Genomic DNA, 17,744 nt, shown 5'->3' on the forward strand with positions numbered 1-17,744 from the left:
AATAAAAATATATATTTATGATCACTTTAGGCAAAAAAAAATTTCATTAAACCGCAGAAACAAAAATACTTTAAATGTAATATATTCGAAAGTATTACACTTTTTATTTTAAAGTGAAATGAATAATGCTGTAATGTGTATTTATTACACATTTAAAATAAATATATAGAATGAATTAAGATTTAACACAAAAACATTATTTCTATTTTTTTAAACTTTAATGAACTTTTAAACGTTTTCCTGTAAGGAGAGCTCCACCTAAATGTGAAAAACAACAATTAGTAACTTTACACTCATGATTAGGCTCCACTCCCTGCATTTAGGGCCTAGGGGTGGCCTGTCAGACTACAGCTTTGAGTAACTTTACACTTGTAAATGGCAAAATGTAAAGTTACTCAAAAATGAAAGAGGATGCTTATACATGTAGATGTACTAACATGTAAGTTTACCTTTGGAATTAGGCCCCAAGCATTTAGGGGGCTGTTTCACAAAAGCAGTACTACAGGACGTTCTCTTACACACCTTTGTGAATCAGACCCAAAACAACTAACTCCCTATTAATCAAAGTGCAAAGAGGGTACAGTCTTTTCTATTTGTATTATTTGTATAGAAATGTGCCTTAAATATTTTCCTTTTATACCCATTTTAGATGTTTTAGGCCCAATTCACAAAGACACTTAAGGGTACGTAAAAGAGTACTGTAGCAGAACTCTTTTATCTATTCTTGTATGCCTTTGTAAATCGGCTCCATAGGTGCTGGCTTAGCCTCTTCTGAATCTTTTGGGCATCAAAACCTGATGGGAAAGAGCATGTTAGAGCTAAAAACATGTTCTAACATGATTATAGCCCACATTTGTGATGTACTTGAGCTCTGAGTTATTATGTACCCCACCTCAGTACTGCGACCCTGCTATAGCCGGAACTTATTTTCAATGTTTTTTCATCACACCTTCCAGATGTTCCATTGGACACTAGCATGTTATGGTAATAATAAAAGAAGAGCTTTTTAAGATAATTTTCTCCCTTGTGTTTATTACAGACTTCCCTGACACAGTCTTCTTCAGCACTGATGACGACATGTTGGACTATCTATCCTACCAGTATAACATTGACAAAAAGGATGGCCTGCTCGCCACCTGGTACCATGCAGCAAACAAAAAGAGTGAACTGGAAAAGGCCTTAATGAGTAAGCATATAGCAGTAATGTTTATCTTTACAAGTATTTGTGGGGAGGTGTGGGGAGAAAACAGACTTACGGCCTCATTAAGAGGTTGGCTGTCCTAGGACCACCAGCCCCACAGTTGCAGTCGGACCCCCATGGCTGTGGTGGTCTGACCACCACATTTCAAGATAGGAGGGCGGACCCACCTACAGACTGCCGTCCCTGCCAGGATTAAATATGCCGGCAGGGTGGGAGGGGTCTTGGCTAAAGTCAGCCAATGGGTGCTGAACTCAGCATTGCCATGCTGATTACAACCTTGTTCTCCCTCAGCCTTTTCATGGCAGTTTCCCCACCATGAAAAGGCAGGCACAGAACAAGTGCATGGGGCCACAGAGGTCCCTCTGCCCAGCACCCTTGAAATGCGCATTGTCTACTGTGCAGACGGTGCACATTTCAAGGGTGCACCCTGCATGCGGCAGCATTGCAGCTGGCTCTATTATGAGCTGGGAACAAGGCTGCTGCACCTTTCCCACTGGGCTGGCGGGCGGGAACCTTGGTTCCCGCCCCTCAGCTCAGTAGTAAAGTCGTAATAAACCTGGTGAGAAGACCTCCATGTCCGCAGCGGTTTTCTGACCATGGGGCTTGCGGGCCTGCGGTTGGCCCATCAGCCTCGTAATGAGGCCTTAATGTGTATGTTGGGAAGCATGATATGTATAGTATTTCATTAATTTGACGCCGTTTGGAGTTTTGGTATTTGGTAGGGGCTGCCCACCTGTTTGATGTTGAGTGGTCAGTATGTTTGACTGGACAATGTATAGCAGTGGACCTTTGATGGCGCACTGGTACAGCTTTTAAGTCTGTACCTTATTGTCATTTCTTGTCCATATTGGCTGCAAGAAGCATAATATCCAGGCCTTTTCATGCCCTTGCCTCCACCAACTTACACCTGAGGTTCAGGCCAGCGGTTGTTTCTGCAATTTCTTTATGTGGTCTAGGACAAACAAGTGAACTTAATGTATGTATTATTTATTAGTATTTATAAAGCATGAACATTCACCTACAAATGGTCTCTTGGAGCAGTAGCAAAGTGAGATCGACAAAGCCACCTGTAATGAGAAGAGACAAGTTTCCAATTGTTTCCAAAAATGTAACAACTGCAGTTATGAATGATTAGGAAGAAGTGTGGAATTCCACGATTTTGTGTCTTGGACTCCAAAGCATTGTTTCCACAACGTGCCATAAGAAGTTTACGGACTGTAAACAGCACAAGAGCCTGCAATCTCTGATGTTTGAGTGGAGAGTATTTAAAGATTTTCTTACTCAACAGCAGTGTGTTCTGTGTCTAGTAAGTTTGGTACATGATACAAGCAGACATGAATAGAATGAGCTGGTTGACTGAGGACCAGTGTAACTGGTGAATGGGGTTACAAACAAGGCCAAACATTTTAGGTTTAATACCAGTCTTTCAGTTGCATTATGAATGTCCTGAAGTTTCTTAAGAGGTCCCTAATAGACTGAGTCAAAACAGGACCGGACCAAAGCATTGACTCTAATGACTTTCTCCACAAAGCACAAAAACAAACACACATGACTCAGAAGATGAAGGTGAAAGAAATAGAATTTGATGATTGAGGCAGTTTGCAACTCCGGGTTCAGCTATGAGTCCATTAAAATGTTTATGTTTCTCACTGCTTTGAATGGGGGAGCCTGGGCCCATGGACTGAGACCACGATCTGGAGTCCCAAGTATTAGAGCTTATGCTTTTTAAGATAAGACTTGTTTTCAATGGGTCTGGATTTAAAGGATTGTGGGCCAGCTACACTGGAAAGACTCCAAAGCTTGCTGAAAATTGAAAGTTACATTTTGATAATCTCTATGTACGTTAAGTCAGAGCTGAGTGTCATCAGCATACATAAAAGATGTTAGTTGGAGCCGGTGAAGTAAATTAGTCAGAGAGTGAATGTACAGAATGAAAAGAAAAGGAGAGAATTCAGATCCCTGAGGCACGCTCCGAGGCAAAAGTCCTAAATTCAGATGCATAGTAGGCCAGCCTATGCTACTTGTCTTCTGTTAGATAGAAAGGACAACAAAATCCATTTGAATGCAGAATGAAAGCTGATGGAATAAAAGCTGATGATTGACAGTGTTGGAAGAACACTGTCCCCACCACAGCTGGAGGAAGGGTTTCTTCACTTCCTCTCTTGGAGTAGTGACCTCAGAAATTAGGTACTTTTAGCTAACCAGTGCAGAATCACAATCCATGATGACCATTTTAGAATGCTGTAGAACTCAATATAATTGTTATAAATACAGTGCCACCATTCCCATCCATATTTTAAATAGTCCATATGAGAAGTCTAGCAAATAACAATGACCAATGTTTAAAGTCACTCTAAACAATATAATGTTTACTTATACAAATACGTAATACATTTTCTCTTGTGTACACAATATTTCTAGTTCAATGTCATACACTTTGGGTGCAGTTACCGGCTAACTAAACAATAATTGTAAAACTCAATGTTCATCCCAGCATAAATTGATGCACTTCTTTTTCGAACAAACCATTCTTTAATATAATACATTTACAAATATATTTTGTTGCAAAATATTCATCACGTCCATAACAATTGAATATTTCATAACAAGTATCTCATGATTACCCTGAAATTGGTAATGAAACTGTACATGTTTTGAAAAATCCAGCTGCTTGTCACAATATTGAGTGTATTGTATTCATACTATCGACTTGCACAATGTGAAGATAAGTATATATCAGGAAGTATAGATTTACTATTTTTAACTCTACTTCAATGTACCTTGAGGACACGTTAAGCCTATTCACATGGTGCATCTTGTAGTACTTCAAGTAGTTCTAAAATTGTACTACTCACATCCTACAAAATACAAATCCCAATCACATTGGCAAAGACCTCCTCCTTTCCTAACTTTTATGACTGTAGATCTCCGCCACAGTCACTGAGACATAATGTATGAATTTCAGTAGTAAATGTGGGAGGGACAAGGGGAGGTGGCTGGAAAATGGAGAAAACATACTTCTAAATGGGAGAGGTTTCATGAAATTTAAAGAGGCACTTGGGGGAGACATGGTAATGCAAAATACACCTCCACAAAAAGGTAAGGCCATTGCTACTCATAGACTTCACTTTTAAAGTTAATAATACTTCCCTAAAAGTATCAAAACAGCCCAGTCTTGGAGTAAGTCTAGCTGCAAACATGACCACTCAAAGGTACTAGGGCCCGTATTTATACTTTTTGACGCTAAACTGCGCTAACGCAGTTTAGCGTCAAAAAGTTTAGCGCCGGCTAACGCCATTCTGAAGCGCCATGCGGGCGCCGTATTTATTGAATGGCGTTAGCCGGCGCTAGCAGACCGGCGCTGCCTGGTGTGCGTGGAAAAAAAACACGTACACCAGGCAGCGCCGGCGTTGGGGAAAATGGCGTTAGGGCGTCTTAAAATGGGGCAAGTCAGGTTGAGGCAAAAAATTAGCCTCCACCCGATTTGCGCCATTTTTAACGACGCCCAGACGCCATTTACATGACTCCTGTCTTAGTAAAGACAGGAGTCATGCCCCCTTGCCCAATGGCCATGCCCAGGGGACTTATGTCGCCTGGGCATGGTCATTGGGCATTGTGGCATGTAGGGGGGCACAAATCAGGCCCCCCTATGCCAAAAAAAAACATTAAAAAAACCAAAATTATACTTACCTGAACTTACCTGAATGTCCCTGGGATGGGTCCCTCCATCCTTGGGTGTCCTCCTGGGGTGGGCAAGGGTGGCAGGGGGGGTCCCTGGGGGCATGGGAGGGCAGCTGTGGGCTCATTTTGAGCCCACAGGTCCCTTAACGCCTGCCCTGACCCAGGCGTTAAAAAGAGGAGCAAATGCAGGGTTTTTTGCCCCGCCCACTCCCGGGCGTGATTTTTGCCCGGGAGTATAAATACGACGCATTTGCGTTGCAGTCATTTTTTTAGACGGGAACGCCTACCTTGCATCTCATTAACGCAAGGAAGGCGTTCACGCAAAAAAATGACGCTCATTCCTCATACTTTGGCACTAGACGCGTCTAACACCAAAGTATAAATATGGCGTTAGTTTTGCGCTGAATTTGCGTAAAAAAAAACGACGCAAATTCGGCGCAAACGGAGTATAAATATGCCCCTAGGTACTGCAACACACCCCCATAGAAAGCAATGAAGGCATCGGAATAAAATAATCTCCTCTTCATAGAACTTAATATTAATTGCCTCATTGAAATACACACATATATATATATATATATATATAACGTTCAACACTCCCTTCAATACCAGGAGAACCAGGACACCTCCATTGTGAAAATTCAGTTTATTTCAGCTGGCTTTCAGTAGTAGTTTGTTTATAACAACAGAGTTGGTACGTCTACCCACTTGGGTAAAGAAGTCTCAGTAAACAAGTAGGATATAGTGAGTTGTCAATAAATTCTGAAATGATACCATTAACATGATAGGATTTCCTCCAGAGAAGCCATTTACGAGTATGTTTGCCCTTCGGGTGTTATAACACCTAATGGTAGTAATTTTGACGTGGGTATAATTATTAATGTTTATATTAAGTATATTGGATTTTAACTTGATAATATATACAGATATTTTATCCCAATGTCACAATGAATAATTTATAATTTAATAATTTTACAACTTTAGAATTTTGTAATAAGCTTTTATCTGGTGGACAGTAACATCAAGATTAATCCTTTTGACTAAATTTTGATATAAAGAATTTTACGTGAGATTTTTAACGAACTTTGGGACCAACAAGTTGCTAATTACTATGTATTGTAATTGAATGTGCACTTTAAAGATGGCCGCTACAATATGTGCCTTTGTTGAATGAATTAGGCCTTGTCTGTTGTTTATGTCTATGATTTACTTGGGTTATTTATGTGGAGCACTTTAGTAATGTTGTATCCATGAGTAAGGCTGTTGCCGAAACGCGTTGGATCTTTGTGCTGAAATAAACTGAATTTTGACAATGGAGGTGTCCTGGTTCTCCTGGTATTGAAGGGAGTGTTGAACGTTATATTAGGGCCTCTCGGAGCCCACCCGGGACCGCTGTGTTGGGCACCTGCATTCCGGGACTTGTGTACGAAATATATATATATATATATAGATATATATATTGTAAATAAATATATCTATATATATATATATATATATATACATAGATATATATATATGAGCAAACAAACTGGTCCTGCTTCTGGCGCGCTCTTTCATGCTGGTGCAGGTGTGAGGAATGGACCATTTCCTCTCAAAAATTCAAGAACAAACAGTTGCAAGCAACTTCACCACCGCACTCCAGGAGGAAATTATTTATTTTTATTGCAGTCAAAATTAAATCACCATCCTTCACCACCAACGCGTTTCGACCTACTGGTCTTCATCACAGTAAATTAGTCCTATCTCCATGTCCCCTCTTTATAGTGTCTCTCCTATAACCCCTATTAGTGCATTGTGGGACATGTAGTCTTTTAAAAAATAAATTAAGTGTTGTGCATTAAAAACCAAGATCCCCACCACCACAAAACCTGCCCAACGCTACACAAACTATATGAATTAATATGTGCAAAGAATGTCGCTGTTAACAACAATAATTATGTCCATTTCTCAACCTATCCTGTTGGGACTATAAACCTTATTTAATGCAATTGATTCTGTAATTCCTATATAAACCTGATGATAGATTGGTGCATTTATCTATTATTGTTTTCATACATTCTCATATACATCCTAAATTTACCTCATTATCCCCTTCATGTTTATCTATAAATGTCCTCTATCTATACATCCACAGGTAATCTTATCTAATAACTGTTAACAAGGGCGTTATATATCCTCAACCTGCAGATGATAATGCAGTTCTTCATCCCCATTCAGACCCCTCGGGCTTTTGGTTTTGAGCTGTATTATGAACCGTGACTCCAACCGTCTCAGTTGTAACTCTCTGTGTCCTCCCCTCTCATTACTATCTACACTCGCAATACCAAAAAATCTCGTCTGTCCATTTAGCTCCATCATGAGTCATAAGGTGTTTTGCAATAGCATAGGTTGTGTCCTTATTTTGCACGGCTCTAATGTGTTCCAAAATGCGTTTTTTGAAAGAACAAATTGTACTGCCCACATAACGCAGACCACATGTGCATTGAATTACATATACAACATAGTTGGAATTACATGTGATCCTTTTGTTGATAATCATCTTGTTACCACCAGAGTCCTCAAATTCCTTCACATTTATCCCAATGCAGCATGCTTTACACTTCTTACAGCAAACAAAACCAATTATTTGGCTTGAGAGACAGTTTGACTGTTCTTTGATCTGGAAGTGGCTATTAACCAAAAGGTCCTGTAGAGATGGTACTTTTTTATGGGTAACCATAGGTTTTTCCCCCACCAGCTTTCCCACCTCCGGGTCCTTCCTTATGATGTCCCAATATTTTTGAGATCAAATGGCTCTCCTTGGTATATGTCATTACAAATCTGATAGTTGTATCTTCCTGAGGTTTTATCATCATTGATTTGTTCAATATATTCTCTCTGGTTCAAGCTCTTGCTTTTAGTTCCCCAGCTCTAATATCTTTGTATTTGTATTTTCTTTGGAGAAACCTCTGTCTCGTCTCAGTAAATTTTTGTTCCATTTCACTCTCCGTGGAGCAGTTACGTTTTAGCCTGACAAATTCTCCATAAGGTATACTTCTTTTCAATGACATTGGTCAAGTTGGCGTAGCTCGGTGAGAAGGAAATGCCCATTGCTGTCCCGCAGATTTGGGCAAATATTTGATGATTGAATAGGAATATATTATTGTTCAGACATAGTTCTATCATCTTCAACAGCATTTGAGAGTTTCAACTGACTGATGTCACGTTGTTGTAAAAAATATTGCACTGCTTTCAATCCAATCTCGTGGTCAGTAGATGTATAGTGAGATACCACGTCAATGGTGACCAATTTATAGCCTTCTTCCCATCCAGTGTCAGCAAGAATACTCAGGAAATCACCAGTATCGTTGATATAAGAACTCAAGTTTTGTACTAACGGTGCCAGAAAATAATCCACATAAGTAGAAATATTTCCATATAGTGCTCCACAGCTCGAGACAATTGGATGCCCTGTTTTTTTTTTTTAGGCTTTTGTGTATCTTCAGGATACTGTAGGAATTGTCGGATTTTCATTTCTAAGGAATGTTTTCTCATCATCATTTAACAGACCAGCCTCATACCATGAGTCCAGGTATTTGTTTAACTCAGAGATCAGATCATTTATGGGATTTCTTTGCAATTTCAGATAGTGATTTTTGTCATTTAATTGACGATAAGCCTCCTGCATGTACTGTTGCTTCTCCATGATCACTATGTTCCCACCTTTGTCTGCTGGTTTAATTTCCAAGTTGTTGTTCTCCATGAGTGCCTTCAGTGTCTGCCCTTCTCGTATGGTGATATTTTCACTTTTCTTATTCTTGATCTTAACCAAAACATGGAATGTATCCATTCTATTACCTGGTGATGAATCTGGACAGAATTTAGATTTGGGCCTGAAGTCTGTACGACAATGTTTCGATGTTTCAATCTGCAGCTCCTCCAATATCTGTGTCTCTGTGAGCTGATCGTCTTCAAGATTACGCATCAAATCAAATGCAGTTTTAATATCCGATTTTTGTTGAATGATGAGACTAGGGCTGGTCAAACCTCCATCATTATTGATCGCTTTTTTAGGTACATTCTTTACAAAGAATTTTGCCAATTTTAGTTTGCGTACATATTTATATAAATCAACTCTAGTTTCTACATAGTCATAATGTTTATATTCACTGAAAAAACAAAGGTTATAGTAATGCTATAGTTAGGTGAATTAATGTTTTGAACTTAAAAAACACAGAAATTCACCACTTATAGTTAACGGCTCCCCTCTCCAAGCCATTTTCCGCAGCGAGATCCCATCTCCCAGGGCCTATGTATTCAAATAAAGGGGAGGTGAGCCACGTGGCCCCCCTTCACAAGCCTCTTTAGGGCCTGGTGATCCCATCCCCCACACTGTACATATATCTAAAAAAGGGGAGGGGGCTGAGCGTTTGGCCCCCCCATCCCGATAAAAAGCAATTTCAGCCATGGGGTGGGCTCCTAGGGGCTTTCGAGGCTCAGGGAGGGTGTCTGCACAGCCCCTTTCACCATACAACACATTTTGCCCTGGGGGTGGGCTCCCAGGGGTCTTTGAAGGCCCAGGGGGCTGGGCTACTCTGCCCCCTCCCCATTTTCACAAATTGTGGTCCTGTGGGAGGGCTCCTGGGGCCTCTGGTCTCACGAGCCCAACAGTCCACATATACAATACATTTTTACCATTAATTTCATAAACACTAAATGGATGTACACCAAATCACAAAGTGCAGAATCTACGGACCAAAATCTATCGTCCTGCCAAATTTGGTGTAATTCTGTTCAGCAGTTTTTGCTGTAGCCTTGTCTAAAGAAGTCTGTGGAAAATGCACGGGGATTTTGCGTTTAGGGCCCACCCCTTTTTTTCTCAGCCCCTGCTTGACGAATCACCCTGAAACTTTCCAGGAGGAGCTGAGGTGGATGACCTTTTTTTGGAAAGTTTTGTGAGAATTCGTCAAACGGGGCCAAAGTTATTAGCAAACCAAAAACACTCTTTTTGGAAAAGTAGACTTAAATATACGCTCCCTCAAGATTATTTGTTTAATACATTTTCAAATCCGCAAGATGGAGCCATGAGAAAGAAAGCATATTCTTTGTTTGGAGCTGGTGTCTGTATTGGCAGTGCGCTACCCTGGTTTCACGTTACCCACCCCCCTGAGTCTGTCTGGAGCAACATTTGGGTGTGTATATATAGAAATTATGGTTATTGATATGATAATTGAGGGCAAGGAGAAGGGTGCAGAGGCAACAAGTTGACCACGCTAGGCAGGCAGAAGGGGCAGTGGCAGTGCAACAGACCATGGAGGGTAGGGGAAAGGGGCCAGAGGCAACAAACCAACCGGGTAGGACAGGCAAGAGAGGCAGTAGCAATATAACAGACCATTGAGGGCAGATGTAAGAGGCAGTGGCAGTATAACCATACATGCCAACACACCTTTTTCAGGCAGGAGACTCACAATGTTTTTAAGCCCAAAAGGGCTTTATTTTACATGCCTCCTGCCTAAACTCTCCTCTTTTTCAATGTACATCAATGAGGAAAATCAATTTTCTAGATTTTGTTTCAAAATCTCCCTCTCACCAAGTTCAAAATGTTGGCAGGTATGGTACATTGGATCAAGAGGGGCAGGAGGAATGGGGTAGGGCCATGGACTTGGATAACAGAGGGCAGGAGGGACATGGGCAGGTGCACAAAACTGACCTTACAGTGCAAGCGTTAGGGGTTGCAGCAGCGCAATACACCACACAGGGCAAGCGGGATGGCAGTGCAGCACAACAGATCTTGGAAAGCAATAGGAGAGGTTGCGGCAGCACAGAAGACCATGCATGGCAAGGGGAGGGGTAGTGGCAGCACATCGGCCATGGTGGGCAAGAGGGAGAGGGCAGGGGGCATGCACAAAGGACCATACAGAACAGTAGGAGGGGTAGGGGCTGAACAGAGGCAAGAGAGGGCAGGGAAGGGGCTTCACAACAGACCACGCAGGACAGGCAGGAGGAGCAGTTGCAGCACAACAGAGCATGGAGAGCTGAAGGGAGTGGCAGCAAAATGGACCATGGAGAACGGGATGGAGGGGCAGGGGGCATGGAACTTGGACAGGCAGGGTAGAGGTGGCAGGGACAGGTGGCGTCCATCTGACCATGCTAGGCAGGTGGCAGGGGCATTGGCAGCTCAACAGAACACTCAGAGCAGATAGGAGGAGCAGTGGCAGGTCTATGGAACATTGTAGGCAAAAAAGGAGGGACAGGGGCATGCACACAGACATCAGAGGGCAATGGGAAGAGGGTAGGGGCAGCAAGCTAGGCACTGAGGTGAAGCAGGAGGGCCATGATTGGGCTTAGAATTGAGCACCAAAAGGCAGGAGGAGTGGGCAGGGACATCAAGCTAAATGGAAGGCTGTAGCAGCACATCAGACCAGGCAGGGTAGGAGGGAGGTGGCTGGTGTATGGACTTGGACAACAGAGCGTAGAGTGGTGGGCTGTAATGAGGAGGCAGGGGCATGAACTTGGACAATGGATGGAACAGAGGAGCGGGGGCATGACCAACAAGTTTGGGTGGGGACAGCACAATGTCAGTCCCTGCGTCCGAACCCCCCACCCCCACAGTGCATAGCAGTGGGCATCTTACTTAGCATTAAAAAAAAACTAGAAATCCACTGCAAAAAACAAAGGTTGCATGGACATTATATATTACATTGATATTATCATGATGTTATCAAAGATATCATGAGTGCTGTAATTTGTGGGGTAATTAGCAGTGCATGGCGAGGGCACAAATTATAGTTACCTTAGGGCACGAGTTATAGTTACTTAAGATACTTCGAACTATAACAGCTGAACTTCTATGGCAGAGGTCTTCAAACTTTTTAATGCCGCGCCCCCCCCAGTTGAAAAATAAAAATCATTGGGCCCCCCTCAGAATTTTTCACAATTATTTTATAAACATGGCAATGTTTAAATATGTATAAACCTATTTAAACATTGCAGTTAAGTACTGTTACCTTCTTAAAACTACAAGAACATGCTTCTGATTAAAACAAAGGCCTGTTATCTGTATAATATTTATTTTGGCCAGAGTCTGGGGCCCCCCCTGGAATCACTTGAGGCCCCCATAGGGGGGCCCGCCCCCCAGTTTGAAGACCTCCTTTCTATGGTGTTGTACTTTTAAAATGTGAGCCTAACTATAACGTCCCTGAAACCTTTGTTTTTTTTTTAAGTGAATTTCAATTTTGGTAAAACATCTATTTCCTAACTATAACGTCTGTTAGAAATGGGGTCTTTGGTTGGCTGTCAGGTTACCCCCTGTCCAAGCAAGGACCCTCACTCTAGTGAGGGTAAAAGAGAATCACCCTCAGTTAACCCCTGCTTTCCCCCTCTGTAGCTTGGCACGAGCAGTATACTTAACTTCAGTGTGCTAGGTGTAAAGTATTTGTACAAACACACACAGTTGCTTAATGAAAACACTACAAAATGAAACAACAACACATGCTTAGAAAAATAGAGAATATTTATCTAAACAAAACAAGACCAAAATGACAAAAATCCACATACACAAGTCAAGTTATCAATTAAAAAGCAAAAAGAGTCTTCATGTAGTTTTAAACACACACTAACACTGTTAGCGTGAAAATGTACCTTGAGTGCGTCAAAAATAACCCCGCACGGGCGAGGGTGCGTCAAAAAGGGCTTGCAAAGTGTAAATTTCACTCACGAGTGAGACCTTGGGTTGTTTCTCCTTTCGTCAGGTCAGGGTGCTTCGTTTCTTCTCTCCGATGCGTCGATCTGGTCAGCACTCTCGGGTCCGGGCAGGCATTGCGTTGTTCTTACACGCCCAGCGGTACTTGCGTCGGAAATCCAGCCGCACGATGATCCGAAAACCACATTGCGCGGATTGTGATCTCACCAGCCTCCTTCAGCGATGCTGTGCGTCGTTTCTCCAGCTCCATGCATCGATTGTTCAGTCACATTGCAGGCGAGCATCGACTTTCAGCCACGAAGTCGGCGGCGCATTGATTTCCCAGCTGCGGATTGGAGTTGAGTCGGTCTTTTCCATGCACGGCGTTCTGTGCATGGATTTCTTCCTCTTAGGCTGCCAGCTTCTCCTTTCAGGGTCCCAAGAACTGGATGGGCACCACAGGACAGAGTAGGAGTCTCTCCAGAGACTCCAGGTGCTGGCAGAGAGAAGTCTTTGCTGTCCCTGAGACTTCAAACAACAGGAGGCAAGCTCTAAATCAAGCCCTTGGAGATCTTCACAAGATGGAAGCCACACAAAGTCCAGTCTTTGCCCTCTTACTCTGGTAGAAGCAGCAACTGCAGGATAGCTCCACAAAGCACAGTTACAGGCAGGGCAGCTCTTCTTCCTCAGCTCTTCAGCTCTTCTCAAGGTAGAGGTTCCTCTTGTTTCCAGAAGTGTTCTAAAGTCTGTGGTTTTGGGTGCCCTTCTTATACCAAATTTCTCCTTTGAAGTAGGCCTACTTCGATGCAAAATCTCTCTTGAATGTGAAATCCTGCCTTGCCCAGGCCAGGCCCCAGACTCTCACCAGGGGGTTGGAGACTGCATTGTGTGAGGGCAGGCACAGCCCTTTCAAGTGTGAGTGACCACTCTGCCCCACCCTCCTAGCACAGATGGCTCATCAGGAAATGCAGACTACACCCCAGCTCCCTTTGTGTCACTGTCTAGTGAGGTGCACCCAGCACAACTGTCAAACTGACCCAGACAGGGAATCCACAAACAGGCAGAGTCACAGAAATGGTATAAGCAAGAAAATGCCCACTTTCTAAAAGCGGCATTTTCAAACACACAATCTTAAAATAAACTTTACTAAAAGATGTATTTTTAAATTGTGAACTCAGAGACCCCAAACTCCACATGTCCATCCGCTCCCAAAGGGAATCTACACTTTAATCATATTTAAAGGCAGCCCCAATGTTAACCTATGAGAGGGACAGGCCTTGCAACAGTGAAAAACGAATGTAGCAATATTTCACTGATAGGACATACAAAACACATTACTATATGCACAAACTTAACCATACACTGCACCCTGCCCTTGGGGCTACCTAGGGCCTACCTTAGGGGTATCTGATATGTAAGAAAAGGGAGGGTTTAGGCCTGGCAAGTGGGTACACTTGCCAAGTCGAATTTACAGTTAAAAATGCACACACAAACACTGCAGTGGCAGGTCTGAGACATGATTACAGAGCTACTTATGTGGGTGGCACAACCAGTGCTGCAGGCCCACTAGTAGCATTTGATTTACAGGCCCTGGGCACCTCTAGTGCACTATACTAGGGACTTAATAATAACTCAAATATGCCAATCATTGATAAACCAATTATATACACATTTTGTAGAGGAGCACTTGCACTTTAGCACTGGTTAGCAGTGGTAAAGTGTCCAGAGTAACAAAAACAGCAAAATCAGAGTACAGCACAAATCAACAACCTGGGAAACAGAGGCAAACAATTAAGGGAGACTACGCCAAGGATGAAAAGTCTAACAACGTCCCTGTAACCTTTGGTTTTTTAAGTGAATTTCTAAATAATAAAAATATTAATTCCAGAAAAAATCACCCCAGCACAGTGTGAGCCATCTCAACCTCCACTCGCTACAAATATCCTCTCCGTCCTTCACATGCTAAACGCGCTGCCCTGCACACAGCAAATGAACATAGAACAAATTGTACAAATACTGCTTGAGGTAACTGAACAATTAACATATTGAATAAAAACTACAACATGGGGAGAAGAAGAGGAAAGAGGGCCTCTCCCTGAATTACTGTCACCAAAGCTAAAGATGGTTCAGTGAAGGAAGTAGTTATCTCTTCCACACCAACTGCCATAGTCTGTTGAGGCAATTTGCTGGTCTGTTCTTTTTGACCCAATGTCTGACAAGTTGGTGTACCCATGATGAGGACAAAGGTCACAGCTTGCCTATAAAACGTGAGATTCGCAGATTGCCAGACCAGGTGAAAGCTAGTATCAAGGCTGAGGTGGCCAAGATGCTGGAGTTGGAGTGATTGAGCACAGTAGTAGTCCTTGAGCCAACCCAGTGGTACTGGTATCCAAATCAAACCCCAAAGGTTAGAAACTTCGGATTCAGATGAGGTTCTCTGTGGACTACTGAGGCCTAAATGCAGTCATTAAGACTGATGCCTACCACATATCTAGAGCTGATGAGCTCATTGATGAGCTGGGTCTGTAAAATATTTAACCACCTTTGACCTGACTTCAGGTTATTGGCATGTAGCCCTAACATGAGGAGCCAAGAAGAGGTATACTCCTGAAGGCCATTTTCAGTTAAAAGTAATGCCCTTTGTGTTAAAGAATGCCACTGCCACCTTCATTCTTTCTAAATGTTTGTTTTTCAGTCTTTTCCAGTTTATGGGCGACAGTTGCTGTGTAGTTTGCTTATTTACTGCATAAAATACATACCATGACTTTTTGGTCCCTCCAATAATGTTTGTAATCATCTTCAGTGAAACATTCTGTATTATTAGCAAAACTACGCTATAAAGCAGTTTACAGTCTACTTTCAAATTTTAATTGCTATCCAGATACTCCAAGTGTGTTTTTCCAGACATGCAATCTGTTAATCCCCTCCACCATTTTTGGAAACACCTAGGGAGCCAAGTATACCATGGAAGCAGTGGTATGATGCATTTGAGACATATTTGGGCGTTATTGGTGCATCAAGGTTCAGAGCAGAAAGAAAAACATGTTTGTTGCTGCATTCCTTAGGATTTGAAGGAAGATCTGTTTTTAAACACTCACCAGATGTTCAAATGGACGAAGGTGAAGAATTAGATGAATTTGAGGAAGCCCTATAAAAACTGATTACCAGATTTGATGCTCCACCTAGTTTGGTGGTAGTGAGACATATGATTTTTAGGAGGGAACAGGAAAGTGGAGAAGATGTGAATACTTACATGTCTGCGTTAAGGAAACTATCTTCAGAGTGTCGTTTTGAGACATTTACCGACCAGTTAATACATGATCAATTTATAAGTCACTGCTCTGATAAATCCATTAAACATAAGTTATTGTCCATGGGAGATCCATTATTATCTGATACTATTAGAGTCGCCAAGAGCATTGAAATAGCGAATAGATCTGCAAAGGAATTGGAACACGTACAGGTTGATCAAGTAAATGTTGTTCAAAGATCAGATGACAAACGCAAAATGAGTAAAGTGTCATCTAACAATTGGGATTTTGCCAAACACATTTTTTTCTTAAACAAACAAATATATGGTTCAGATGTGGGTACCTGCCACATCAGAAAGGAGGGAAAATGTGCCCAGCAAAGAATGTTCAATGTAGATCATGTTGCAAAACAGGGCATTTTGCTAAAGTATGTCAGAGTATCAGATGTAAAAATACTAATGGTAGTGCAGAAGTTGATGAATGTGAGGACAGGATAGATGATTTGATGAATGACATGCAGGAAATGGTTCTGGCTGTTGACGAAGGTGACCTTAAAAGTGGAAATCCTGACACTGTATTGATCTATACATTTTGGTAAAAAGTTGGTAAAAAACATTTAGGGTTGTTAGTAGATTCTGGTGCCAGAATCACTATGAATATGCAGGATTTGTTTGCGCAAGAGTGAGGTACACGTAAGCTAAATCTGCCAGATAGATCACGTGTTTCATACGAGGAAAGGAGGATTGATCTTGTGGATTTTTTTAAAGATATGCTTGTATTCAAAGGGCGACTGATTTATGGGAAGGTATATATGGCTGTCAAAGGGTTGAATATATTGGGTTGGTTCCATCAAGGTCTGTTTGGTACGGTGTTACGTCCAGGTACGTGTGAGCAAGTGACAGTTATTCGATATTTCTCTGATATTGAGAATTTACTGAATGAGTTTCTGAAAAAAAAAATCAGGAGAATTAGGCAAGATAAAAGGTTTAAAACACAAAGTAGAAGTCAAAGACAATACCATTCCCACTAAGCATAAATTGAGAGGCGAACCATTTAGTGTCAGGGATGATTTAGAAAGAGAATTGGAGAGTTTGCATATGAAAGGTATCATTGTACCTGTCGAGTCCTCTTTATGGTTGTCGCCTTTGGTGGTGGCAAAGAAGAAGAGTGGAGAGTTGAGAGTATGTGTTGACTTGAGGGCTCTCAACAGGGAAATCTGGGTGGACTTACATCTGCTGCCTAAAATTAGTGAAATGCCTACTTCTATTACTGGAGCGAAATTTTTCACTAAACTTAACTTAGCTTCTGTCTACCACCAAGTAGAACTGACATCTGATTCCTGTCATTAACCTGCATTTGACTCTCCTTGGGAGGCATATCAATACTACTGGATGCCGTTTAGGCTGGCATCGGCAGCATCAGTGTTTCAAAGAATAATGTTCTGTTGTCACATCTCAGAATCAATCTGTTCTATAAATTATCTTCGACTTGACATTCCTACTAGTTTTCACAAAATAAATTGAGTTTATTGTTCCTTTGGTTTTCACAAAACAATCTCTGTCTATAAGTAAGTACAAAGTTATAACTCTCCGATGCCTCTCACATAAATCACAAAGCTCTCATTGACAATTCCCAAACCATGATTCAGGAGCTTATCAGTCGTTGCCAGCAGAGAAGCTGAATCACGAGCACAAGTCAGGCAGTTATGCTGGTGTGTATAAATGGGCCTCACCTGATTACATAATCATCACGTGTATTCTAATTAAGTCACCCGAAGAGAGAAAATACAGTCAATTACTTGCAAGTCAATGTGTGTGCTTCACAGGATGTAAATAAAGGATATTTTTAAGTGACTCTGATATTTCTGGAATACTTGCTCTCTCTTGTTTTGTATTGCAACATTTATAAATTAACAAACCCTGATTCTCCAGTTACCACCACAGGCTGGGCT

At 41.8% G+C, this 17,744-nt stretch overlaps 1 protein-coding gene across 1 annotated transcript in view; it reads left to right on the forward strand.

Moving 5' to 3' along the window:
* FAM151A (family with sequence similarity 151 member A) overlaps positions 1 to 17,744 on the forward strand; it is a 179,724-nt gene that overhangs the window by 62,856 nt on the left and 99,124 nt on the right. Inside the window, exon 2 of the mRNA XM_069232621.1 lies at positions 1,040 to 1,186. Within this exon, the coding sequence (XP_069088722.1) occupies positions 1,040 to 1,186 (147 nt within the window). The remainder of the gene's footprint in view (positions 1 to 1,039; positions 1,187 to 17,744) is intronic.

The sequence above is a fragment of the Pleurodeles waltl genome, chromosome 4_2 (genome assembly GCF_031143425.1).
Source record: "Pleurodeles waltl isolate 20211129_DDA chromosome 4_2, aPleWal1.hap1.20221129, whole genome shotgun sequence".
In the NCBI taxonomy this organism is placed as follows: domain Eukaryota; kingdom Metazoa; phylum Chordata; class Amphibia; order Caudata; family Salamandridae; genus Pleurodeles; species Pleurodeles waltl.